The 27,364-nt window shown below is 42.5% G+C and overlaps 1 protein-coding gene across 2 annotated transcripts in view; it reads right to left on the reverse strand.

The window, feature by feature from the left end:
* Window positions 1–1,926: 1,926 nt before the first annotated feature.
* Window positions 1,927–27,364, reverse strand: part of ULK4 (unc-51 like kinase 4) — a 730,095-nt gene continuing 704,657 nt past the window's right edge. For both annotated transcript variants that reach the window (XM_074195881.1, XM_074195880.1), the window contains 2 exons: window positions 2,494–2,582; window positions 1,927–2,195 (listed from right to left, as the gene is read on the reverse strand). In XM_074195881.1, coding sequence (XP_074051982.1) covers window positions 2,129–2,195; window positions 2,494–2,582 — 156 coding nt within the window. In that variant the 3' untranslated portion in view covers window positions 1,927–2,128. The remainder of the gene's footprint in view (window positions 2,196–2,493; window positions 2,583–27,364) is intronic.

Here is a 27,364-nt window from a genome sequence, read left to right on the forward strand (position 1 = left end):
AAGGTCCCAGCGGTAGCCTATAGACCCAGGGCGATCTGTGCTTCAGTTTGGTGTCAGTCTAATACTTCTCTCCCACTTTCTTTTGGAGCCTCCCAAATGCTGAGCTAGCTCTGACAATGAGTGCCAATGTGTACCCCTCCCCCCAGAAAGGACACTGCCAAGGGAAGTGACCTTGCCCACACTACTCAAATCTTCTCCAGTTGCTGTCTTCACTGGTTTTACAAAGGATGGGGTGGTGCTGGCTGATGGAGCCCCTGGTTTTCCATCGGTCCATCTCTGGGACCCCAGCTTTAGAGGCTGCATTGAGGCACAGTCATCTACAGACAGAAGATCCAGCACCAACACTCCCTCTCCTGGGGTCTTGGCTTGTTGAGGAACCTGCCCTCGGTTGTGGTAGCTGATCCTGAGGCCACGTTCATCCTCATTGAAGGTATCTGACTTCACCTTCCTCTACCTCACTGTAGCACTTAGCTGCTCCCCCTCTACTCAGCATCTGTACACCTGCCACAGCTACTTCTGGGGTCAAAACAGGCAGTGTTTATGGAAAATTACGTCAAGATTTGGTTGCCTGGAGAAGTTCAGTACTGTGGATCAGCTCTGTGAAGGTGTGTGTGCCCAGGGTCTGGCTGGTGGACGATGCTCTCGAGGTTTCCTGTGTACAGCCAGGCCGTTAAACACCGTCATTTGAGTGTTATTAACTTTTCCAGCAAGAGATCCCATTGTTTCATCCCTTCCCCATACCTAGGACATTCCCTCCTGTCCGTCCCTAATCACAGCGTTCAATGCAAAACATAGCTTTGGTGAGCTCTGGGCCTGGAGGGTGGATTAGGAGGGGAGAGGGGGAGGAGAAAGCAGAGTTTATCAAAGAATGGGCTGGGCTGGGCCAGTTGCTTTTCGTTTCAGAAACTGGCTTCCTGGAAAGCCTAGGAGCCCCTCAAACTATTTCTTGTCAGGATCACGCCCAAGCCCCTCTAAGTACTTTTTCTTCCCCATCCAAGGAAAAGGAGGTCCAAGGTTCTGATCTATAATCCCATAAAAGGGAAAATTCTTCCTCATGTTACTCCTAATTCCTTGATGGCAGACTGGAGTCCACGGCCCCGAAGCTTCTCGCTGTGGCGCACACCTGCCGACTGTTGGGGTTTTAAAGCGGCATCCCCCCCCCTTCTCCCTAATCTTACCATCTTCTACCTGGGCAGCCACCCCCATCCTGGGGCTAGTCCTCCCGAACTGGAGGTGAGCACCCCTCCCTCTCCCAGCGCCTGCTTCATTCCCGGGCCAAGAAGCCTGCACCGGGGACCCAGAAAGGCAGCACGCGAGGAGCGCGGAGGCCAGGAGGGGCGATCTGAGGGAGAGGAGGGGGCGGCAGAGCGCTAGGGACCAGGCCGCGTGGCCGAGGGGCTGCACCCCGCTCGTGCTCCATTCCACAGGCCCGCCTGCCTCGGGCGCCTCGCTTCAAGCCCGAGTTCCCTCAGGCCCCTCGGCCTCCAAAGGCCTCTGAAGCAGACGCCTGGCCAGGCCGCCGGCGCGGGGCAAGGGGCAGGGGTCCGCACGCCCGGCCATCGCGGCGCGGCCATCGCGGCTGGGCCATCGCGGCTCGGCCATCGCGGCGCGGCCATCGCGGCGCACGGCCCACTCTCGTGCAGAGCTTAGGGGGAGTTCAGGTCTAGAGGGCGAAAGCCGACGGTGAACTTGAACCCGCGAGTCCCGCCAGGGCCCAACGTGCAGTTTTCCCGAGGAGACGCTCGCGCTCGGCCGCCCTGCGATGAGGGGCGACAGGTGGGAGGAGCCCCCGTGCCCGCCCCGCGGGAGGGGCTGGGCGCGTGCCCTGCCAGGCGTGCTTTCCCGGGCACCACCCGGCAGCTACGTTTGCATCTCAGGGAGGCTGGGGGGGGAGGCTCGGGGGGCGGCTGGGGCAGGAGTGCAGGCTCAGACTCGGGGGCCACGGCGGGCCCAGCTCTTTATTTCTCAGGGTGCACGGGGGGGGGCGCCCACGTCAGCCACTGCCCCTCCCTGAGAGACAAGCCGCGGGGACGCGCTGCTGCCCGAAGGCGGGGCCCGCTCCGGGGGTGTCACTCCGGGGGTCTCGCTCCGGGGGCCTCACTCCGGGGGTCTCGCTCCGGGGGTCTCCTCACTCCGGGGGCGCCGCCTTGTCCAGGATGTCTTTGGCCAGGGAGCCCACGCCGCAGTCCTGGGTGCTGCGGGGAGAGCGCAGGGGGGCCCTGTGGGCGTGGCCAGGCCCGGCCCCGCCCCCGCAGGCCCCGCCCCTCAGGCCCTCCCGGCCCCGCCCCCTGCCCGCGGGCCCGCCGCCCGGGCTGCCTCGAGGGTTTCCGCGGCCTTCCCAGCATCCTCCGCGGGGCGCCGGCACGTGGGACCAGGGTGAGGAGGAGCTGGCCCCGCCCCCCGACATGCAGGCCCCGCCCCCACCTCCCTGGGCACGTGCAGGCCCCGCCCCCACCCCGGGCACGTGCAGGCCCCGCCCCACGCGAGCCTCACCTGCCGGGCGGGGCCAGGGCCCCCAGGGCGCGCAGCAGCGGGGCCCCCTCGCGCTTCAGGCTCTCCAGGTGCCTCTCGTTGGAAGTGACCTGGGGGGGGGGAAGAAGACGTTTCCGGGCGGATTCCCGGGGCGCTGGGGGCCCCGCCGGGCCTGGTCTCGAGGTCTGTGCCCTGAGAAGCGCCCCCCCAGCGGGGGCCCTGCACCACCTTGGGGCCCAGCCGGGCACCCCCGGGGGCCTCCTCCCAGGCTCCTCGCGGCGCATCTGGGCCCCCCAGGGAGACTCTTGGGGGCTCTGAGGCCGGGGACCCGCCCGGCCCGGGGGTTCCTGAGTCCCCTCCCCCCCAGCTGACAGGCCCCCCCCCACCTGCTGCCCCACCTGGAGGGAAGAAGAGGCGGCCAGGGGCGGGGCCAGAGGAGGGCGGGGCCCGTGGCAGGGCGGAGACAGAGGGGCGGGGCGGAGGCGGAGGGGTGGGGCCAGCCAGCCCCAATGCTTCCCCAGGGGTGAGAAAACGTGCAGTGTCCCCCAAAAGTGAAGCCCCGCAGGGTCGAGCTGTGACGCCCGGGCACTGCCGATGAAGGGAGGCCCACCTGCAGGGGCAGGGGCGGGGACCCTGAACTTGGGGAGCGCCGGCCTGAGCACCCCACTTCTGTTCCACCTTCGGGAAATAAAGGGGGGCTGGTGGCAAAAGGAAACGGCCCTTCCCTTCCCGGGCCCCGGGAGGCCCCGCTCCGCTGGGGCGCGTGGGGTTGGCCTTGGAGCTTGGCGCCTGCTTGGGAAGCCGCGGCATCACAGGCCGCGCCAAGTGCACGGAGAGCGCCTCCTGATTGGTCCTGCGTGGGGGGGGGGGGGCAGGCACTGGGAAGGGTCTTTTCCAGGCAATACCTTTAAAACACCTTTTTCCTCTATAAGGCTTTATCTAATTTCTGCTGGGAAACACAGGACTCTTGGGGACCTGAAAGATGAACCTCATGGCGCCGAAGGCCAGAGTGTGGGCAGGACCGGCTTCTTTACTTCATGCCCACACCCAGGAGGATAGCTACAAGTGGCTTGAGGTACCAGCCAGGAAGTAGACTGGAAGAATTGGTAAATAAAGAATCCCACCATAAAAAGGGCATTGTGATGACAGGGACCCTGAAGACAAACCCAGAAGAGAATGACTCCAAAATATCTGAAGACAGAGTTTCAAAGAAAAACACAGCTTGGGCACACATTCAGCTAGAATTTCTGGAGGAGATAAAGCAAGTTTTCTTGTTAATGTTTGATCAATGGGCACTAAGGAAAATATTGGAAAAGAAATGAAAATTAGAGAAGAAAGAATGAGAAAGGTAATTAACAATTTGGTCCAAGAGATAAAAATTTCACCTAAAAAGCAAACTTCCCCAAAATTAGAATGGACCAAACAGAAATGAATAATTTCATAGGACTTCAAAAAATATTAAAGCTAGTCAGGAGGACCCTTAAGACACTTAAGAATTGCCTAGCTATGTGACTTTGGGCAAGTCACTTAACCCCATTGCCTTATAAAAACCATATTTTATTTATATATATATATATATATATATATATATATATATATATGTAAATATTTTATGTATGTATTATATATATATATAGTATGTATTATACATATATTTACATATAATAAAAAATTAAAGGTATTTCATAGCAAGGCAATTGGCCCAGAAAAAAGAAAACAATTTAAGAATCAAGGGACTACCTGAATGCTATAGCTAAAAAAAGAACCTAGACATCCTATTTCAAGATATCTCCGAGCACTTCCTAGATATATTAGAATTAGAGGACAAATGAAAAAAGAAAGAATCCTATAGTCATTTCCTGAAGGAAAACCCTGAATTAAAACTCCTAGGAACATGATAGCCAAAATCCAGAACTATAAACAATAAGAAGGAAAGAATTCATGAACCAAAAAGCCAGTCAAGATCACTCATCATTTAGTATCCACTATCACAAAGGAGAGATGAGCTTGGAATATGATATTCCAGAAAGCAAAGGATGTAGGTTTACAGCCAAGGATAACTTTTTCGGAAAATTTTAGTATACTGTTATAAAGTAAAAAAAAAAAAAAGTGTACTTTTAGTAAAATAAAGTCTTCCAAGCATTCTTTATGAAAAGATCAGAGCTATGTAGAGAAACCCTGACTTTCAAGCCAAGGAATTACAAGAAACATTAACAAGGCAAAGACAATGAACAATCCTAAAAGACCAAACAAGAATAATCTGTTTAACATGCAAATATAGGCAGATAGATTCCCTCCATGGCCCCATTAGGGAATCTAATTAGACAAGACCTGGGAGTGGTTCTGTTACATCTTGATAAGTGAAGAATGGGAAGAGAAGGGAAGAGGAAGAAATACACTAGGGAGATAAAAGGAAGATAAGGGAAATGGAGGTGGGGAGCAGCTGACACCTGAACCTGACTCTCATGTGAACTGATCAAATTACAGGCCCTAGCCAGATCAATGGAGAGATCAATAGAGAGATGCAAGGTAACCTAAGGCACACATATCTGCCTGGAGAGTTGGGTCCAGAACCACATTTCATTGAAAAGATAAACAGGGAAAGGGGAGAAGGGAGACCTAGAGGGAGGATAGATTTAAGAAGAGGTTAATCTGAATCAAAACAAATTATACCAGGATGTTCACAGATATTTAGAACTATTTTTTGAGATAGCAAAGAATGGGAATTTGAGGAGGGTATCCATTAATTTGGGAAGGGCTGAACAAGTTTTGTTATATAAAAGTGAGGTCACTATTGTGCTGTTGTAGTTGGTCTTTCATTTTTGAAGACCAGTGACATCATAGACTGGTGAATTAGGTGTGAATTGGGTTTAGGTGAGACAGAATTGCACATTTATCAGTTTGACTCTCTTCCAGAATTATGAAAATCCAGAAATAGTGGAAGGAATTGGTTTTAAATAAACTGATTAGTGATATAATCAACCATGATTCCAGAGGATACAAGACAAAACAGAGAGACTGTGAGGACTCAAGAGTACAAAATAGCACATATACACAAATATGTATAAATATATGAGAGAGCTGATGCAGAAATTTGTTTATTATACATATTTGAAACATAGGTTGTTTTTCCTTTGTTATCAATTGTGAGGAGTTAGTGTAGAGAGAAAACCAATTTTTGCTGATTTAAAAAAAATTAGCTTTTTTTGGGGGGGGGGAGTTGCAAGGCAATGGAGTTAAGTGACTTGTCCAAGGTCACACAACTAGGTAATTATTAAGTGTCTGAGGCTGGCTGCACCACCTAGCTGCCCCAAAATATAACTTTTAAGAAATAAGACATAAGTATAAACAGAGCCCAACATATTACTCAGATGATTTGTATAAGTAGTCTCAACAGAGACAAAGAGGTGGCCTAAGAGTTGTGCCAATATCTCAAAGAAAAGATGAAATAGAACCCCTATGGAGATTTAGGGAAAAATTATACAGGATAGAAAGGCCTGCTGTCAACTACTCGTGGATAGAAGTGGGAAGTGTGAGGAGGGGAGTAACTATCAATGAGATCACAGATCCATTGAACAATCAACAAAAAAGTATTATCTAGGAGATGCACTTTAGATTTAACTTCTTTTAGTTCCTAATACATTTATTTTCAGTACTGCCTGGGAAGAAAGGCTTAGGAATATATCTTTGGTTCTGGTACTGATTTTTCTCATATTAAATTTAAATCTTTATTCTATTAGTTATATTTACCAGGAAGCTCCCCACAAGTGGCAGGCATACAATAAATATTTGTTAAATGAATGTATTAAACACCAGTTGAATTCATTAGATCTACACAGGACATCAAAATTAAGGAGAGGCATTATACCCACTATTATGGTAGAGGTCAATGCTAGCTGGAAAATACCTTTTGCATAAATGTACCAGTTCTATTCATTTTATCAGTGATTTGGTCTAGTTCATATCTTCCCTGATTTGCAGAAGAGGCTCCACCAACTAATCAAGTTGATGGGAAGGTTCATTAAACCACACTGATTACTCTGCTCTTTATCTGAATGAGCTTGCATCTTGTTTAGATCCTAATCTAACCTCTGTGTATGTCCCAGTGATCAACTTCCAGTTCAACTAATGAAGGTGATTTCTGCAGAGACTTGCACTTTAAAAAAGCAAAAGTTAAATTTGTTCTGAAATTATACCCAATTTGATGAGTTCAGAGGGCTGCCATTTGAAAATGTCAGCAGCAGTTGAATCATGTCTGACTTTGGCAGTACAGTCATCCTGAAGGTGCACTCCAAAAATTAGAAACCATTTCCTATGGAATTTGCACTTGTGAAGCTTTTGACATATCGATCATCACTTACTTCTGGACATTCTTTCTTCTCTTGACTTTCAAGCTGTTGTTCTCACTTAGTTCTTCTTCCTGTCTGATTGTTTTTTTCTTAATCATCTTCTTTGTATAATTCATATTTTAATTAAATTATCCCAAGATTTGGCCTGGAACTTCTCTCTCTCTCTCTCTCTCTCTCTCTCTCTCTCTCTCTCTCTCTCTCTCTCTCCATCTTCTCTTGGTGATGATCTCATCAATTTTTATCTCTGTGCAAATAATTTCTAAATATATATCCAGCTCTAAACTCCTTCCTGAACTCCAGTCCTGAAGCTCTAAAACTAGTTGTTCCTTGGACATCTCAAATTCGGTATGTCTAGAATGGAAGTCCTTTCCCAAACTTTCTTATTTCTGTTGAGGGTATGTCCCTCCTCCCAGGCACCTAGTGTGGCAAATTCAGGTATCTTGAATGCTTTACCCTCCCACTGCTCATATATGCTGAATTATCTAGCTGGGTCACCCAGCTAGTGAGTGCCCGAGGCCAGATTTGAACACAGGAAGAGTAGTCTTGCTCCCAGCCCATTGTTCTATGCACTATGTCATCTAGCTGTCCTGCTTTAGTTTAGAAGAGGCTAAGTGGTGAGTGGATATGACCTGAGTTCAAATCTATCCTCAGATAGCTCCAAATATGTGACCCTGGGCAAGATACTTAATCTGTTTGCCTCAGTTTCTTCAGTTGCAAAGTAATAAAATAGTACCTTCTTTTCAGAGTTGTTGGAATTATATAAAATATTTGTAGAGTACTTCACATAGTGCCTAGTGCATGGCAGATGCTGAATGAGTGTTTATTTGCTTCCTTCTTTCCTTTGCCACCTTGTTCTTGGGAAAATGATGCACTACATTTCTTACATTCATTCCAAAATTCTGGCCTGTCAAGATTTTCTGGATTCTGATTCTTCTGCAGATTTGATAAGTGTCCATGCCCCTAACTGTACTGACCCCCAGTATGTTCTACTAAAGATATCGTGTTTGTTGTTGAATAGAATTAGTTGTTCCTTTTTGGACCCAGTCATTTAACCACCTGTAGATATACCTAGGCCTACTATTGTCTAGTTAACTCTTCTCCAAACTTGTTAAATGATTTGCTGAAATCTAGACCTACAGCACTGATTTACCCATCTCAACGATGTAAAGAAAAGAGGAAATGAGGTTAGTTTGCCATGACTTACTTTTGAGGAAGCCATACTAGCTCTTTCTCATCTGTTTTCTTTTCTAGACTAATCATTCCTATAGTACATTCTAGATTTTGCCAGGAATCTAAGGCAAGCCCACTGGTGTAATTTCCAGACTCCAATCTCTTCAGTTTTTGAAAATCAGAATACTTGTTCCTCTTAAATCTTGTAGTACCTCTCCCATTCTCCAAGATCTTTTCAAGGTCATTTACAGTGACTCAGCAATCACATCTACCAGTCTTCTAGCCCTTAGGAATCTAGTTCATTCAGCCCTGGCAACCTGAAACTCATCAAGAATAGCTAGGTCCTCTCTTACTATCTCCCTATTTCTTTTCTTTTTTTTTTTAGGTATTTTTTTGGTAAGGCAAATGGGGTTAAGTGGCTTGCCTAAGGCTACACAGCTAGGTAATTATTAAGTGTCTGAGACCAGATTTGAACCCAGGTACTCCTGACTCCAGGGCCAGTGCTTTATCCACTATGCCACCTAGCCACCCCTCCCCTATTTATTTTCAATCTAAACTTTTTAAAAAATTTTATTTGAAGCAATCAGGTTAAGTGACTTGCCTAAGGTCACATGGCTAGGCGATTATTGTGTCCAAGGGTGGATTTGAACTCAGGTCCTCCTGATTCCAGGGCTGGTGCTCTATCCATTGTGCCACCCAGCTACCCCCCTGGATCTAAAATTCTTATGACCATTTTTTTTTCTATCCTTTTCCATCCAAATCTTTCACTCATCAACAGAGAAAATAAAAGTTCTCTTTTCTCAGTCATCTATTATTGTCTTCCTATATGTAACCCAAGAAGGGGTTCTACCATTTTTAAGCTTCCCTTTCCCTCAATATGGTTTTAAAAACTCCAAATCTTGGATCTTCAAATGGTACATCCGTTTTCGAGATGTCAAAGGGCAAGTCAATCACTTGCAGTTGTTCATCTTCTAGATTTGATGTCTCATTTTGCTTCTATTAAATCTTTAATCATTATGAATCCATTTTAATAACCAATTAAATAATCTTTATTTTAATGAATTTAATTAATGTTAAATTATTAATTTTGCTTCTGTCAAGCTGCCTCAGAGAGAAGCAGGGTATGGGGGAAAGACCTCTGACTCCAGAGTCTGTGGTCTTTAGTTCCATTCTCCCTGATACGTGCATCTATAAAATAGAAGGACTGAACTAATTAATTAACCTTTGGGGTTCTTCCCTGTTCACCACAGACACCAACAGAGATTTATCTGACTTATTGAACTTTTTTGGTGGAAAACTTTTACAGAAATGGAACAAGTAATCAGAACTCTGAGGTTTTAATCACATAGCTCCAGTATCTTCTCTGTATTTTCCGGATGAATTTAGAAATTACAGCCCAAACACAAAGCCAGAAAGACCACATTCCTTTCCCAGAGTTACCTAGCCACTGCTGACCCAAGCCACGCCCACAAACAATTTGATCTACTTTGGGGCTTCTGAAGGCAAGCATGGCTCACTGGAAGATAACTGATAAGGGCAATGGAAGAACACTTTTAAACTCATAGTCAGTTTATTCTTTAACCGGATAAGCAGAAGCCAAAGGGTTGAATCTTTTCTTCTGACAACCCATCCCAACCCCTCCAAATTTCCTATGGTGGCTCCAAAATATTGGGGAAGAACCTTCCTTGAAAAGTTGGTAGACTTTGGTTTGGGGACAACAACACGACCATGGATTCAGTGATATCATCAGGAGCTTTTCTCTTACTTAAAAAAAATGTAATTAAATCTAAGTTTAGTTTTATATTTGTGGCGATTTAATAAAAATTTGAGAAAGTTTCTTCCCCTCTTCCTCCCCAAGAAACAAATTACTGCACAGTAGATTTCTTCCGTTTGCCAATAGTGCTGAGCCGAAATGAGTTATAAGAACAACCTAGTCCACATGTAATTATGATTACTTAAAATAATGACTCACTGCTCAGGTAATGGCAAATACACTAAAGTGAAGAGGGGAGGACCCCACAAGAAGAACCAGTCATAGAAACCATTTTATTTCAGATCAAATGAGCTTCATTCATGAGATCCAAAAAGGGATATCAAGAAAATTGTTTCTTGCTTTGATTCTTAGGATATGACACAAAAATTTGTCCTTTATGAAAAGATGAGGGTCTGAAATTATACTGTTAGGTTCTTTAATGCTGGGAATCCAAACTGTTTTCTACAATTAGTCACAGTTTGTGGATTTTTAAATTTTCAAGTGGCTTTGAAATCAATGAACCTGAGAAGCAAATTACTCTCTCATCCCCTGAAGGGTCTGGTTTCCTCCCACCCCATTGAAAGCTGTAAAAAAAAAAAGATGGAAATGCACCTTCTAGGAAGGAACATCTATGTCAGTCTGCAAGTTAATGTGATTTTTCTTTGACTCAATACATATATATTGATTCCCAATAATGTGTGTGTGTGTGTGTGTGCACGTGCACGCGTGTGTGTTTTCTCAAAGTTCAAACTCTTTATGCTGATATCTGGATGAAACGAGAATTTCATAACTTATTTTTCTTTGGAACCAATCAGTTTTGGAGGATGTTTTCTGAACGGCTTCGTTAAAAAAAAATAAGGTTTCTTGAAGTCTTTTGTTTTTTATTTCAATGTCAATTACTGATGATATACTGCTCCAATCCCATTAAAAATCTCCCTTGTAACAAAAGCAGATAGACAATGACTACTGGACAACCTGCTGGTGCTTCCATCATGCCCTCACCTCTCTCTAGCAAGAGAAAGAAGTGTGATCTGTGGGACCACATCTAGCATTTCTAGCTAGATAAAAACAGATAACACTTTTCTTAGAGTTCCAAAGGAGTTAATGTTTAGTTCATCACTAAATGACATGTGGTGAACTTTCTGTGACTGGTTACCAAACCAGAAAGTTATTACAATATTGTCATATGGTAACTATCTTGAAACCGGATGGGCCTCCTGGAAGGAATGTAAACCTACTGCTGCCGCCTTATAATTAGTAAGAATGTTACTAGCAATCAGTTGCTATTTAGCCATGAGAAGAAAGTTTGACTTCATCTGGCAAGAAGTTAAAGCTCTGATTTTGGGAGCCCAGGTCTCTGACCAGATTGCCAGGCCCAGGGTATCCGATGGGACGCCTCTACCTGCAGCCTGGCAGCATTTCGGACTTCCTCCACGTGCCCCCCAACAAACCTCCTCTTGAGGGCCCCCCAGGACTGGAGCCTTCTGGTCATCCCAGATTCCCCTTGTCTGAACCTTGAACCTGGCCCTCCCCAGCTCGAGGCCATCCTAGTGGCCTCCCTCCCTCTGGTCTTTCCCTCTCCTCTCCATCCTACAGAACCATCTTCCTAACGCACACATCTGGGTCCCTGCAGCCCAGCAAATGCCAAAGGCTCCCTGCCGAGTCCTCTGACATGGGTAAGTTCACTTGGAGCTCTCTTCATACTTGGCTATTCAGGAGCAGCAAGTATATTCATTTCTTTTTTAAAAAGAGCAGCATTCAGAGAATTCTATAATTCACATTTCCTCTGATTATCTCAGAATGTAGAAAGAAAAGAAAGACAAAATATGCCCATTTTTATATAATTCTATTATAAGTCTTCTCCTCCCACAACACTAACTCCTTAGCATTTTAAAGGGCAGTGGATCGGTGCTTGAGGGAAGACCATAGCTCTACACTTTAAGCCCCATATTGTACCCAGCACAAGGTTCTGATTCTACAAGTGCAAACTAGAGGGAACGATCTTGGTTTCCATTTTCTGTAAAACTGAGCAATGCCGAGGTATTGCATCATTTTTTTCAATTTAAGGCAATGGGGTTAAGTGACCTGCCCAAGGCCACATGGCTAGGTAATTATTAAGTGTCTGAGACTGGATTTGAACTCAGCTCCTCATGACTCCAGGGCCTGTGCTGTATACATTGAGCCACCTAGCTGCCCCATATCATCATTTTTAAGGCAGAAAAGGATGTTAGAAATCATCCAATCCAGTCACCTCATTTACAGACATGACACTGAAGCACATAAAGAATGTATGATAGTTCTCTTAGTGGTGGAGTCCCAGTTCTCTTTCCATTTATTCTTAATTTGTAAATTCTTAAAGTTAGAAAACTCCTAACTATCTAATAGAAAGAAATTTAATTTAATGAAAATCATAATCATAATTTTATGAGGTGGCTTCTGGGACTTCCATCCTTAGACTTGGGAATCTTGTGAAATTCTTCATTCTGAGTTTGCATATTTATCAATTTTCTGTCTTTTGGTCAGTGATCTAGGCACACATACATGTATCCACTTGTGTGTCTTTAAACACACATGTATGTGTGTGTGGCAAAGGGAAGATGAGCCAATGTGATGCTGCTCTTTTGAACAGGTATGGGCAGCCCAACCAGACTTTAAAAAACGAGACGAAACTGCCAGCGGCTGGCTGTGGCGTTCCAGGTGCTCTGGGGCGCGTGTCATTACAGACACAGAACTCATATGCAGCAGGATTACTTCAACTCGGTGGCCTTCAGATCTCATAAATGCATGTAAAAACAAGCAGGTAACCATGACAACAAATCTTCTAAGAGTTTAAATTTCAGAACTAACCCTGCCCACCCAGCCCCTCCTCTTTTGCTTTCCTGCTGTATATTTTGTCTCTTCTTCAACTGGTTGGTTTTTGTTTTTGTTTTTGTTTTTTAATTTTATTATGTTTGTTGTTAGTTCAAAGCATGTTCAACCAGTAGCTTATCGAGACACACCATCTCCCTTCTATGTTATCAGTCAGACTAGACTCCAGATGGTTTGACGGGATCACTATATTCCACCTGTGTTTGCTATCAGCTGCTGCAGTCTTCTTCCCAGGTGGTGTGTGTGTCTACTCACTACAGAACCATGACTCTGACTTGTCTACAGGATAAAACATGACTTTGCATCTCTCTGTTTGGGTCCAGACGCATATCCCAGATGGACAAACGACTCTGCCTTTGTGTATGTTGACACAGATGTCTGCTGGGCTGGATGGAGTCATTAGAGATGCTAGAGGAGCCCACACAGTTTTTAGTCCTTTGTCTACAGAGTATTCCTAGATAATGAGATTCAGAGTGGCAAGGAATAGTAGAAATACTCTAGCCCAGTAGAAATAATCTAGCTCAAGAAGTCAACAGATCTATTTTGGCAGTCCATGGACTTGGACGGAGAAAAATGCATCTTTATTTTCAGTAACCTCTAAGGGAGATTTAGCATTTTGTGAATTATGCATGGGAGTAACAAATATTGTTTTGAGAAGAAGTCTATAGTCTTCACCAGACTGGCCAAGGGGGTCTATAAAATAAAAAAGTTTAAGAACCCCCGAACAAACAATAGTCTCATTTAAAAGATAAGAAAGCAGAATTTTAAGGTGACTTGCTTACGGTTACTCAGTCAGCTATATAGCCTGAATTTGTCTGACCCTAAATCCTTATTAAGGTTGCATAAGCTATCTTTCTGAAATTCATTTTTCCTCTTTTTATATATCCTTACCCATCAAACTCCTCCTAGTCTAAAATCAACTGCTGCCTCCTCCATAAAGCCCTTCTGGATTTTCTCCAGGACAATAATGGTCTGTCTCTTGGACCTCACCTGCAAGAGACCACTCAGTGTCTTGGACCCTTATTTCCCTTAGGCAGGCTCCAGGGATGCTTCTCCACAGCTCAGAATCCTTCGGTGGCTTCTGACTGCCCCCTGAGTAGTCTCAATGTGCTAGCCTGGGGATCAAGGCCTTCTATGTGGCCATGGGGCACCCTGTCCTTCCAAAGTTATTCATATTCTTTCAGTGTGCTCTGGACTCTTCCCCCATATGCATCCTGGGCTTTTGCTTAGTCTGTAGCCTCCAGCTCTACTGGAACTTCCTTTGGGAAGCATTCATTAATTGTCATGAGCGATGATAGCCTTCCCCCTTTCAAAGTTAGCCCTTTGCTCATGCAACAAGGAATTTTTTTTGCAGGGAAATTACTTCTATATCATAATAGATTACAAATTCTGTGATTACAGATCTGTCTTATTGACATTTTATACCTCTCTTAGCACCTAGAAAAGGAGGGAAGGAAGGAGAGAGGGAATGATGGAAGGAAGGAAGGGAAAAGGGAAGGAGAAAAGGAAGGAAGGAGGGAATAAAGGAAGGAGAGAATGAGGGAAGGAAGAACTTGTGAAATGTCTATCATGCATCTGACATCATTCTAAGCATTTTATAACTCTTTTCTCTGATTATTCCAACAGCCATAGAAGATAAGTGCTATCTCATTTGACAGTTAAGGTAACTGAAGTGGACAAGGGTCACAGAGCCAGTAAGTTTCTGAGGGGGGGGAATCTGAATTCTGATGTTTTTACTTCCACATTTGTTTGTGGAATAGGACTAAATTGCACTAAATTATCACTTTTTCATGACAGTTATTTGGATATGGGTGATATTATTTTACCTGTAAGCTCCATGAGGCCAGGGCCTGTGTGGTATCGAATTTTACTCTGCAAGTAATGGCCTTGTGACATGTTTGTGGAATAAAAGAGTGAATGATCTTGCCATAACCTGCTCCCGTTCAGGGGATCTGTTCCTCCCTTTTTTCCTTTCCTACCCAGTTCTGTGTCTCTACTAATGTGTGAACTGTTCCATGAGCCCTGGAAATGGCTTAATGAAGTTTCCTTTTTAACCCCACAGGGTATGGTTACTTAGACGCATCTAAAATAAGCATTTTTAGAAGAAAAAAAGTCTCTGACTTCTCCTTCCTTTATTTTAAACTTTCCAATGCTCTCAGCTGTTTTCAGGGCAGTACAGAGGTCCTTCTTACCCTGAAGGTGTTCACCACTGCAGCCATTTCTAATCATTCTATCCAGTGGCTTCGGAATGTTGAATATAACAGAGGTGGTTTGGGAAATCTGCTTTGGCCTATTCTAATCAACTGGCCATAATAATTATGTACACAATATATGGGGGAAAACAACTCAACAAGTCAGAGACTGGAACCTGAGTATCTCCCTGGGGAAAGCACCAACCCCCTGACAGAGATATGCAGGGCAATGTGGCAGAGCCCATGTCATGTGCCATAGGGGGTCCACCATTCAAAAATCTGAAGATGATAAAGGCAGGCTCATGGAGGCACAAGATAGAAAAGGGTGTGCTAAAATAGCAGAGCTAGCATCTTGGGGTTCAAATATATAATACTGGTAAGGCAGAATACTGAGATGATTACTGATGTTTAAAAGAATGAGTGGAGGGGCAGAACCAAGGTCTCAGACCACTTCTTTAAAATAATGACTCTAACCAAATTCTAGAGGGGCAGAACTCACAAAAAGACTGAGTGAAACAATTTTCCAGTCCAAGACAACTTGGAAGATCCATGAGAAAGGAATATTGCACTGGCATTAGAAAGGACCCATAGTCCAGGCCCACACCAGAGAAAACCCAGTTCTAGTTATTCAGGAACAGTCCATGGGTATCTGGGGGCACCTGGCACTTAGCTCCTAGCTGTGGGGCAGTTTCCAGAACTCTCATCCCAGAGATTGCCAAGAAGAACAACTGGGAAGCTCAGAAGGAAAACTGACACACAATAATGAGAGGGGAACCCAGTCCAACACAGACCTCAGCACAGACTCGGCCCCAGGACCCAGGAGCCACCCCACAGGGAGCCATCCAGTAGTTGCTTCCAGAGCACTCAACTATGGTGAGGGGGTTGGGGGAGATGTCAGAGGTCTCTATGCTATCTATCCTTGAGGCAGGACTCTGTGGCTTTGCCCATACTCAGATTCAAGTCGCAGTCTGGGATCCCTTTTACCATAGCAGAGCAGAGACTCTCCTCACAACTCCAGGGCAGAGGGGAGGGTTTATGCTCATCTACAGACTAGAGCACAGGCAGGAGAGCACTCAGAGGACTTTATAAGATGTTGAAGGAATTGAGGCGGGGAGGGTAATTCCTGAAAAGAGCTGCAAAAACCCTCAAAAACTCCACCCTGGGAGCAGAGCCCTATCTTAACAAAGAGTTAAAATTAAGTCATAGACTGGGGAAATGGGCAAACAACAAAAGGAAAATATCTGACTACAGACAATTACTTTGTCCTATGGAGAACCAAAATACACGCTGAGAACATAACAAGTCAAAGCTTCTGTATCCAAAGCCTTCAAGAAAAATCTGAATTGGTCTCAGGCCATGGAAGTGCTTAAAAAAGATTTTGAAAAGCAAGGGAGGTAGAAGAAAAATTGGGAAGAGAACAATGCAGGAAAATCATGAAAACATGTGAACAGCTTGGAGAAGGAATTACAAAAATAAAAAATTGAAGAAAATAACATCTTAAAAACTAGTGTGGGTCTAATGTAAAAAGCACTCAAAAAGGCCAATGAAGATAATGACTTAAAAAGCAGAATTGGCCAGATGGAAAAGGAGATATAAAACATCTCACTCTCTGAAGAAAATAATTCCTTCAAATGTAGAATGGAGCTAAAGGAAGTTGATGACTTTATGAGAAATCAAGAAACAATAAAACCAAAACAAAAGAATGAAAAACTAGAAGAAAATATGAAATATCTCATTGGAAAAACAACTGCTCTGGAAAACAGATCCAGGGCAGATAATTTAAATATTACTGGACTACCTGAAAGTCACAATGAGGAAAAGACCCTATACTTCATTTTTGAAGAAATTCTCCAGGAAAATTGCCCTGGTATCCTAGAAGAAGAGGGTAAAATAGAAATTGAAAGAATCTACCAATCTCTCCCTGAAAGAGATCCAAAAATGAAAATTCCCAGGAATGTTACATATATAGCCAAATTCCAGAGCTCCCAAGTCAAGGAGAAAATATTGCAAACAGTCATAAAGAAATAATTAAAATATCATGGAGCTACAGTCAGGATTACACAGGACTAATCAGCTTCTGCATTATGGGCTCAATAGGCTTGGAAAATTATATTCCAGAAGGCAAAAGAGCTTGGATTAAAATTGAGAGTCAATTCCCTAGCAAAATTGAACATATTCTTTCAGGGGAAAAAGATGGACATTCAAATGAAACAGGGGACTTTCAAATATTCCTATTGAAATGACCAGAACTGAACAGAAATTCTGATCTCCAAATACAGGACTCAGGTGAAGTATAGAGAAGGTGGATGGGAAGAGCTAATTATGAGGGACTTAATGATGTTGAACAGCTTGTACTCCTGCAGGAAGATGATAATGATAATTCAAATGAACCTTCTCATTTATTAGGGCAATTAAAGGGAGCATATATAGACAAGGAACAGGAGGGAGCTGAATTTGAAGATATATTAAAAAGAGATAATGAATGGAAAGGAATGTACTATAGTGAAAGGCAAAGGAGATGTAGAATGGGGCATTTTATTTCATATAAAAGGTAAGAAAAAGCTTTTGCAGTAGCATGGAAGTGGGGGAAGGTGAGGGGGAGTGAAAGAGCTTTTACTCTCATCAGAAGTGGTTCAGAGAGTAACATACACATTCAATTGGGTATAGAAATCTATCTTACCCTAGAGAAAAAATGGAGAGGAAAGGAAGACTGGGGGTATAAGTAATAGAAGAGAGGAAAGATCATGGGTGAGGGTAGTCAGATACAACACACTTCTGAGGGACAGAATTAAAGGAGAGAGAGAGAGAAAAGAGTAAATGGAGGTGGGAGGGAATAGGATGTAGAGAAATACAGCTAGCAAATGGCAACTATGGGAAAAAATGTTGAAGCAATTTCTCTGATGGATTTAGGATAAAGAATTCTATGCATCTGAAAGAGAGAGCTGATGGTGTCTGGATACAGATTGAAGCATACTTCCCCCCCACACACACTTTATTTCTTGAAGTTTCTCTTTCCAAGTTGGGGGGGGGGGATTATGTTTACTTTTACAAGATGACTATTGTAGTAATGAGTTTCATGCCTACACATTTTTAAACTATACCAAGTAACTTGCTTTCTCAATAGGCTGAGTGGGGTGGGAGGAAGGGAGAAAATTAGGAACTCAAAATTTTGGAAGTAAATATTGAAACCTGCTTTTGTATGTAGCTGAGGTAAAAAAAAATTAAAAATATATAAAAATAAAAGAACAAGTGGAAAACAGGTCTTTGGTACTTCAGATGATGAGGCATCAAGTCTCGTATGGACAGATGCTCAATGCCCCCCCCCACCCCGTCACTCAGTCAATTCTTAAGTATGATCATGGTAATACAAGGTGTAAGACTAAGGTACCCATTCTAAAATGCTGTGGCTATCGAGCATTTTGCAGGAAGGGGTCTGGTCCAGAGTCTTTTGGCTTTTCTGAAGAATCATACTGAAACTACAATGACATGAAATAAAAATTATCCTTTAGGCTAGTAGCTAAGTGGCACGGGAGAGAGAGCACTGGCCTTAGAGTCAGGAAGGCTTGAGTTCAAATTCTGCCTCTTGATGATAACATCTTCATCAACATCTTTTAGAAATATAGAAACATTATTGAAAAGCATGGTGCTTTTGGGGTGGAGAAGAATTAATTGAATCACCAGGCTTAAAAACTTTTGATTTCTGGATCCGTGTCAATGAGGATGATAATTTCATTTAATAACATCAATAATAATGAGAATAGCTAACATTTATAGAATACTTATAATCTGCTAGCATTGTGCTAAGTGCTTTACAATTATTATCTCATTTGATTCTCACAATAACCCTGGGAGGAGGGACTATTATCCTCATTTTTCAGATGAGGAAACTGAGGTAGACAGAGAGTAAATGATTTGCCTAAAGTCCCATGTCTAGGATGTGTCTGAGGCCAGATTCGAACTTAAGTCTTCTAGGCTCAGCAGACAGAAGCCTGGTCTGGAGTCTGGAAGATTCAATTAGTTGTGTAACCCTGGGCAAGTCACTTACTCTCTATCTCAGTAAAATAAACTGGAGAAGGAAAAGGCAAACTCCTCCAGTCTCTTTGCCATGAAAACCCCAAATGGGATCACAAAGAGTAGGATACAACTAAACAACAGAAGCTCCTGGACTCCAGGTCCAGTGCTCACTGCATCACCTAACCCCTAACTAATTTCCAGTGGAGTACTTGTTCAGGTCAACATTTAGATCAGTTCTGTGGATAAAAGATACAGGTCACTATTCCTCTTAGCAGCTCCCATCTGTTTTAAAAACATGTAAAGACAGGAAGGAATGAGAAGGAGTTAACACAAAGTGTGACAAAATAAGGATTCCAAAGAAATGTTTGATAGTCCAAATTGAGAAATATAAAATTTATTAATAATAAATGTAAATTTTACATGTAGATGAAAAAATCAATGGTAGAATATCTGATAGAGGAAGATAAAAACCAACCAAAAATTCATGTGAAAAAGACTTGGGGACTTAAATGGACTGTAATTCAATGTAAGTCAATATAAGAGTGACAGTAACTCACTACAAGTCAATATAAGGGATATGTTTTAGGTTGAATAAATGAAAGGATGTTGATAAAAGGAGGGAGGTTACAACCCTACTGTGTATGAACCTAGTTCAACCATATCTAGAGTACTGTGTAGAGTTTAGGGTTATTATACTTTAATTCAAGTTTAACAAACACTTATTGATTTTATTTATCTTTGCTGGAAAGGCCAATGACAAACTCACAGAGAAGGAGATAACTAGGATAGTGTAGGGATTAAACATCAAAAAAGTATTGGTAAGAGAATATGAGGATGTTTGGGACCAAAGAAGAGAAAATTATCCGTCAGATGGGAAATTTACTACTTATTGAAGCAGTCAAATTCAATTTTGGACAGCTAAAACAGCAAAGAAAGCCTCTCAGTACCTTCTATTCCTAACTCTTCTCTGAAGCTAGGTGAAACAAGCCTCTATTTCCTTTGACAACTGGCATTTAGTGAGCAGTCACAATACAATCTCTGCTTCTTCCATTAACACCATGACCTCATCCCCTCCTTTCTTTTCTTCCTGTTCCACCAGTCCTCCCACTTCTTAGCTTAGAACAAAACAAAACAAAACAAAACTAAATTCAGATGAACATCTCTTATTCTCCTTTCTCAACCCATGGAGAGGCAAGATGGGGCAGAAGCCAATGGAGGAAAAGGACAAAAAAAGTTTGAAATTTATTGGCATGTGACTAAGTAATATGCTTAAATATACTGGGAGCAAGAAAGGAAAAAAATGAGTATAATTCCCTCATTTTCATGTTTCAAGAACAGAATTCTTTAGTATTTTTTTTAACCAGACACAAAACATTCAGAGAGCATTTTGAAGGACAGAAATAGAATTAGATTTTAAACTGCAAAACAAACAAAACCTGAATTTTTTGCATTAAAAATACGAGTAACAAATTATTAGATATTGTTCTCTAAAATAACAATATCAGATAATAAATTTGAATTTTTATAACTTGTTAATTTCTATAATATTCACAAATTGTTATCAAATGAGCTATCTCCATTGTCACGACCTTCACAAATACAAATGAAAGGATAGTTTCTCATTGATGATGAGGGACTCTATTGCTCTTATTTACAGGTGACACTGCAATAGTTTCATTAGGCCTTGGAATACTACACAGTCTAATTAGTGAAATCCCCAGCAGTGTGGAAGACTCTGGCTTGTGGATGATGGGCATTCTGCCATTTGGTGCACTGGTATTCATATTTTAGATAAACCTAAAAGATGGACAATAAAGTGAGCCCATAATTTGGGAGGTGATCTGGATGAATTGCATTTAGAAAATTCTGAAGGGTGTAAAATAACTAAGCAGACTGCACCAACAGTCTATTTCTTTAGTGCCAATACTCTTCAAGGGATGTCATTTGGCTATAAGTTTAGATAACATCATGATTTCAGAAGGATCAAAATTCAAAGGAACCCAAGTTACCTGTTAGGAAAGTGGCAGGAGTGGGTGTGAGGAGAGTGGTCAAAGATAAGCAGAAAAGAAAGTGAACTCTTCATCAATGAGCATCTATATACTCTAGGCAAAAACAAAAGCCAGCCAGTCCTCCCACTTTTAAAGGCATCAGCAAGTCAAGAAGCACTGTCCATATTCAGTCAATTTTCATTACCAAAAATTAGTCAGTCAATGCCTAGCCTATAGCAGGCACTTTGCTCTGAGGAGGGTATCAGGAATAGTTTTCTGGGCAGGGGGAGTCATGAAGGGACATGGATATGAATCACGAAGGATGAAAAGACAGGGGTTTGTCCAAGTGAGATTACGATACATCCAGTGTGAAGTTATAGAGAGCCTTCAGGCTTTCCAAGTACTTTACGAATATGTCATCTGATTCTCAAACAAGGACAGTGTTGTTGTCCCAATTTTACAGAAAAGGAAACTGAGGCTTGGAGAGATTTTTAGATCTTTCCAGGGTCACAAAACACATATGGTATCACCTCCCTGATGTTACGGTCTTCTTTGAAAATGAAGGACAAAAATCATCAAGCTAGGCAAAAATTAAAGACAATCTGCCAATCTGGAGGGGAATTTGTATATACACAGCAGACTCAAAGGCCCAACAGACTGGCAGATGCTGAGCATCTCATTGACAGAAACAGGAATTTATCTTGGCATAGGTTCCTAAAAAATTAGAAAGGAAGGCTGCAAGTATTTACTCCCCCCCCCAGATATACATATATATGTATATGTATATGTGTATATATGGCATATATAATATCTGCCATATTCATACATATGTGTGTGTGTGTGTGTGTGTGTGTGTGTGTGTGTGTGTGTGTGTGTGTATTTAGGGCAGTCCTGGCACCATCTGGAGGCAGAGAAGAGAGAGCCAGAAGCAGAGCCAGAAGCAGGGAAGGATGGTCGGCCAGGGCCCTGGAAGAATTCACCAACAGGGCTGGACAGGCAAAGGATTCTCTGAACTGAAAAGGCCCTAGGTATGAGGGAGAGAAGGAAGAAAAAGGAAACAAGCCTTTATTCAACTTCCCCTGTGCTGAGGGCTATTTCCTGACAGCATCTCCCTGGATCCTCACAACAGCCCTGGAAGGGGAAGGGAGGGATGATTACCATTCTCATTCACAGCTGCGGAGATGAAGGCAGACAGGAGCTTAGTGACTTCTCCAGAGTCACGTGGCTTGTAATCATTCTGACTCCAGGCTACCTGCAGCTAAGGTGCCAGGGGAAAGTCCAGAGGTGGCAGACAAGACTGCACAAGAGCTACAGAAGAGAGGCTAAGATCAGCAATTCAAAGGACTAGAGTTAGCACAGATGTGGGAAGTCATTCCAACCACCACCCTCATGTGATCAGTCAAGAAACTGAGTCCTGGGGGTCAACTACCCCTTCTTGCTCATATAGTTGCTTAGAGTTTCTGTTCTTTGCTTCTTTGATATGTCGTTCGTAATTTTTACAGGTATCTTTTGCTTTTTCAGCTCCCAATTTCTCTGTACCTACCAATCTGTGTGCGCCAGAGTTCTTTCTTCACGTGATGGAGTGAAGAGCCAGTTTATGGGCAACAGGAAATTAAAAAATGTTCCAGTGAAGACTTCAAAAGTCTGAAGCACTAAGTTTCTCATAATAGGGTCTGAGCGCTATCTTTACTTCCTTGCTGGTCCCTTTTCCAATGAACACATTTAGGGGAAACAAAATTATCAAAAGTGAATCCTAGAGACAAATGGAACTCCCACCATGAGTGAGCCCCAAAGTGACTTCAAGAGGCCTTGGTCATAAAACACTTCTCACATAAAATGAACCCTCATCAATCCTCAACTTTTCTATATATGACTAGCAAGATACAGCAGGAAGAGCTAGAAAAAAATTCAAAGTAACCTCAGACAATATAAAATACTTGGGAGTCTATTTGCCAAGGCAGACTCAGAAACTTTGAAAACAATTACAAAACACTTCTCACACAAATTAAATCATATTTACATAACTGGACAAAACATCAACTGCTCATGGTTAGGTTGAGCTAATATAATAAAAATGACAATTCTACCTCAACTAAACTACCTGTTTAGTGCCCTACCAATTAAAATTCCAAAAGCTTACTTTAATGAATTAGTAAAAGTGGTAAGTAAATTCATATGGAGAAATAAAAAGCCAAGAAGTTCCAGGGATTCGATGAAAAAAAAGTGCAAAAGAAGGTGGTTTAGCCCTACCTGATCTAAAATTATATTATAATGATCAAAATTGTCTGGTATTGGCTAAGAAATAGAGTGGTGGACCAGTGGAATAGACTAGGTGCAATAGCAGGAAACGATTAAAGTAATCTGATGTTTGACAAACCTAAAGGTCCAGCTATTGGGATAAAAACTCTCTCTTTGATAAAAACTGCTGGGAAAATTGGAAGTTAGTATGGAAGAAACTTAGATTAGAACAACACCTCACACCCTATACTAAGAGAAAATCCAATGGATACAGGATCTAGACATAAAAAACAATACTATAAGCAAATTAGAAGATCAAGGACTAGTTTACCTGTCAGATCTATGGAAAGGGGAGCAGTCTATAACTAATGAAGAGTTGGAAAACATCACTAAAAACCAACTAGATGATTTCGATTACATTAAATTAAAAAGCTTTTGCACAAATAAAAAATCATGTAACCAAGATCAAAAGAAATAGAGTAGACTGGGAAACAATCTTTATAACTAATGTTTCTGATAAAGGACTCATTTCTAAAATATACAGAGAACTGAGTCAAATTTTTAAAAAAAAGCCATTCCCCCAATTGACAAATGGTCAAAGGATATGCAAGGGCAATTTACATATGAGGAGATCAAAGCAATACATAGTCATATGAAAAATTGCTCTAAATCATTACTTATTAGAGAAATGCAAATTAAAGCTTCTCTGGGGTACCACCTCACACCTCTCAGACTGACTAATATGACCAGTAAGGATAATGATCATTGTTGGTAGGGTTGTGGGAAATCTGGGACACTACTACATTGCTGGTGGAGCTGTGAACTCATCCAACATTTTTGGAGAGAAATTTGGAACTATGCCCAAAGGGAAACAAAACTGAGCATACCCTTTGATCCAGCAATACCACTACTGGGTCTATACCCTGAAGAGATGAGGAAAAAGGGTAAAGGTTTGTACAAAAATATTCATAGCAGCCCTGTTTGTGGTGGCAGAGAATTGGAAATCAAGTAAATGTCCTTCAATTGGGGAATGGCTTAGCAAATTGGTATATGTATGTCATGGAACACTATTGTTCTATTAGAAACCAGGAGGGATGGGAATTCAGGGAAGCCTGGAGGGATTTGCATGAACTGATGCTGAGTGAGATGAGCAGAACCAGAAAAACACTGTATACCCTAACAGCAACATGGGAGTGATGATCAACCCTGATGGACTTGCTTATTCCATCAGTGCAACAATCAGGGACAATTTGGGGTTGTCCGCAATGGAGAATAACTATCTGTATCCAGAGAAAGAACTGTGGAGTTTGAACAAAGACCAAGGACTATTACCTTTAATTTAGGAAGAAAAACCTGATATCTCATTGTCTGATCTTGCTATCTCTTTTACTTTATGTTTCTTCCTTAAGGATAAGATTTCTCTCTCATCACATTCAATTTGGATCAATGTATACCATGGAAACAATGTAAAGACCAGCAAATTGACTTCTGTGGGGGTGGGGGAGGTAAGTAAGATTAGGGGGAAAATTGTAAAACTCAAAATAAATAAAATCTTTAAAACAAACAAAAAAAAGAGAGTCCTTGGTCCAAGTCTCTAGTTCTGCAGATGGCAAACAGAAGACACACCAAGACTCCAGCCTGCTGCTCTTCTCACCATATCAGTCATAACTGAGCAGTACTGAAGACTGGCACTCCCTGATCCCAATGCAGTGCCAGTCCTTAAGTCAGTACAGTCTCTGGTCCAAGCAGAATAAGCATGGTACCCCTGGATCTGAGCATCTTTTGGAAGAGGGGGCGAGCCTCTTAGTGAATGAGGTTTGTCTTAGCCTCACCCTGTGTTGAGTATGGAAATCTAATTTCTTGCTTGCAATAAGGCTTAAGTGACTTGCCCAGGGTCTCACAACTAGCAAGGTTTGAACCCCAAATTCAAGGCTGGTGTGCTAATGTAATTTCATCAGAGTATGGAATTCTTCTTGTGGCAACTCCCTACATTGAAGCAAGTGGTACAGGAGACAGAGTGCTGGAGAGCACTTTTGAGAGCAGTTTTGATTGAATAATGAAACTGGAAGCCAACTCTAGAAAGATAAGCAGAGAATGAGACAAAGGGAAGTGGAGGCACCTATTGTAGACTACCCTCATAAGGAGTCTAGCCCTAAGACAGACAAGAAATATGGAATGATAACTGATAACAGGGAGAGAATCTGATCTGAGTTCCAATCCAAACTCAGACAACCTCAGCTGTGGGACCCTCAACATGTTGTTTCACCTCTGTTTGCCTCAGTTTCCTCATCTGGTACCTACCTCTCAAGGTTGTTGTGAGGATCAATAACTGCAAAACTCTTTCCAAACTTTTCATTCCTCCTCAAACATCTCAGGTCTGCCTGAGCTGAGAACCTAGATTCATCTTACTGAAAAAAAAAATTGAGGCCATTTGCTAAGAGCTCCCTCTTCTCCATGCCTTCTCTTTCACATGACCCAGATCCCTTCTGCCACCAGTTCCTCCTTCATACCAGTCTCCCATAATGTAGTGGCCCTTCTTGTCCAGGACAAATACAGGAGTGATCCCATCTCATCTCACCTTCTATCATCCCCACTGTCTCACTAATCTTCAGTCTCTTCTTGGCTGCTGGTTGCTTCCCAAAAGTCAACATCTCCTTAAAATCCTCTCACTGAATCATCCATCCCCATCAGTTGTCATTCCATATTTCTTGTCTGCCTTAGGACTAGACTCCTCATGAAGGTAGTCTACAATAGGAGCCTCCATTTCCCTTCTCATTCTCTGCTTATCTTTCTAGAGTTGACTTCCAATTTCATTATTCAATCAAAACTGCTCTCAAAAGTTACTTAATGATCTCTCAGTTGCCCATTCCAATGGCCTTTTCTCAGTCCTCATCCTTCTCGACTTCTCCGTGGTCTTTGATTCTGATGAGCATGCTCTTTTTTTGTGATACTCTCTTCTCCCTGGATTTTGGCAATATTATTCCATCTTGTTTAGGTTGTTGTTGTTCAATCATGTCTGACTTTTCATGACTCCATTTGAGGTTTTCTTGGCTAGGTTCACCATTTCCTTCTCCAATTCATTTGATGGATGAGAAAACTGAGGCAAACAGGGTGAAGCGAATTGCCCAGGTTTACAAAGTTAGCAAGTGTTTGAGGCTGGATTTGAACTCAGATATTCCTGACTCCAGGCCCTACACTCTATGCACTGCACACCCATCAAGCTGTCCTTGTTATACTCTTACTTATCTAACAAGAGACTTCTCAGTCTCTTTAGCTTTCTCCAGGTCATGAACATTGACCATAAATGTCTCCAGGGCACTGTCCCTCTTCTCTGCTTATATTATTTTACTTGGTGATCTCATCAGTTCCACCTGATTCAATTATCATGCCTATGTTGATGATGATTCTAAAATCTACTTATCCAACCCTGACCTCTCTGCTGACCAGCAGTCTCACATCTCCAATTGCTTTATACACCTCATAGTGGATGTCCCACAGATTATCTTAAATTCATTACATCCAAAACAGAACTACCCCAGGTACTTCCTACTCCTGACTTCCCTTTTATTGTTTTAAAAATATATTTTATTTTTTCCCTAATTCTATATGAAAAAAAATTTTAGTACCTTTAAAGTTGAGTTCCAAATTCTATACTTTTCTTCTTCCTTGCCTTTTCCCCTCCCTGAGATAAGCACTCTGATAGAATTTATACATGTGCAATCATGTAAAACATATCCAGATTCTTCTCTATTATTGTTGAGAGTATTCTAATCCTACTAGTCCCTTGAATTCAAAAGAAGAGTTGTTATCCTGGACTCATCTCTCTCACCATCCCTCCCCTCCATCCCCATATCCAATTTCTTGCCAAGTTCTATTGACCATATTTTAATAACATCTCTTGCACATACCCCTCTCTCTTCTCTGATACTGCCACCACCCTGGTACAGGTTCTCATTACCTCACTGCATTACTGAAATGACCAATGAAGAGGTATTTCTGCCACAGATCTCTTCCCACTCAAGTCCATCCTCCACTCCATGGCTGCTAATACCATCTTCCTAAAGTACAGGCCTGACCATGTCAGATTCCTCTTCTTTTCCCTACATTCCCACTCAAGAAACTCCACTGGCTCCCTATCACCTTCAAGATCAAACATAAAACTCTATGCTTGGTGTTCAAAGCCCTGGTCCTCATTGACCCCTTTTTTCTAAAGTTTTTTTTATAAGACAATGGGGTTAAGTGATTTGCCCAAGGTCACTCAGCTAGGAGATTATTAAATGTCTGAGACCAGAATTCATTGACCTTTCTAATTTTCTTATA

Source organism: Macrotis lagotis, chromosome 7 (genome assembly GCF_037893015.1).
Source record: "Macrotis lagotis isolate mMagLag1 chromosome 7, bilby.v1.9.chrom.fasta, whole genome shotgun sequence".
Classification (NCBI taxonomy): domain Eukaryota; kingdom Metazoa; phylum Chordata; class Mammalia; order Peramelemorphia; family Peramelidae; genus Macrotis; species Macrotis lagotis.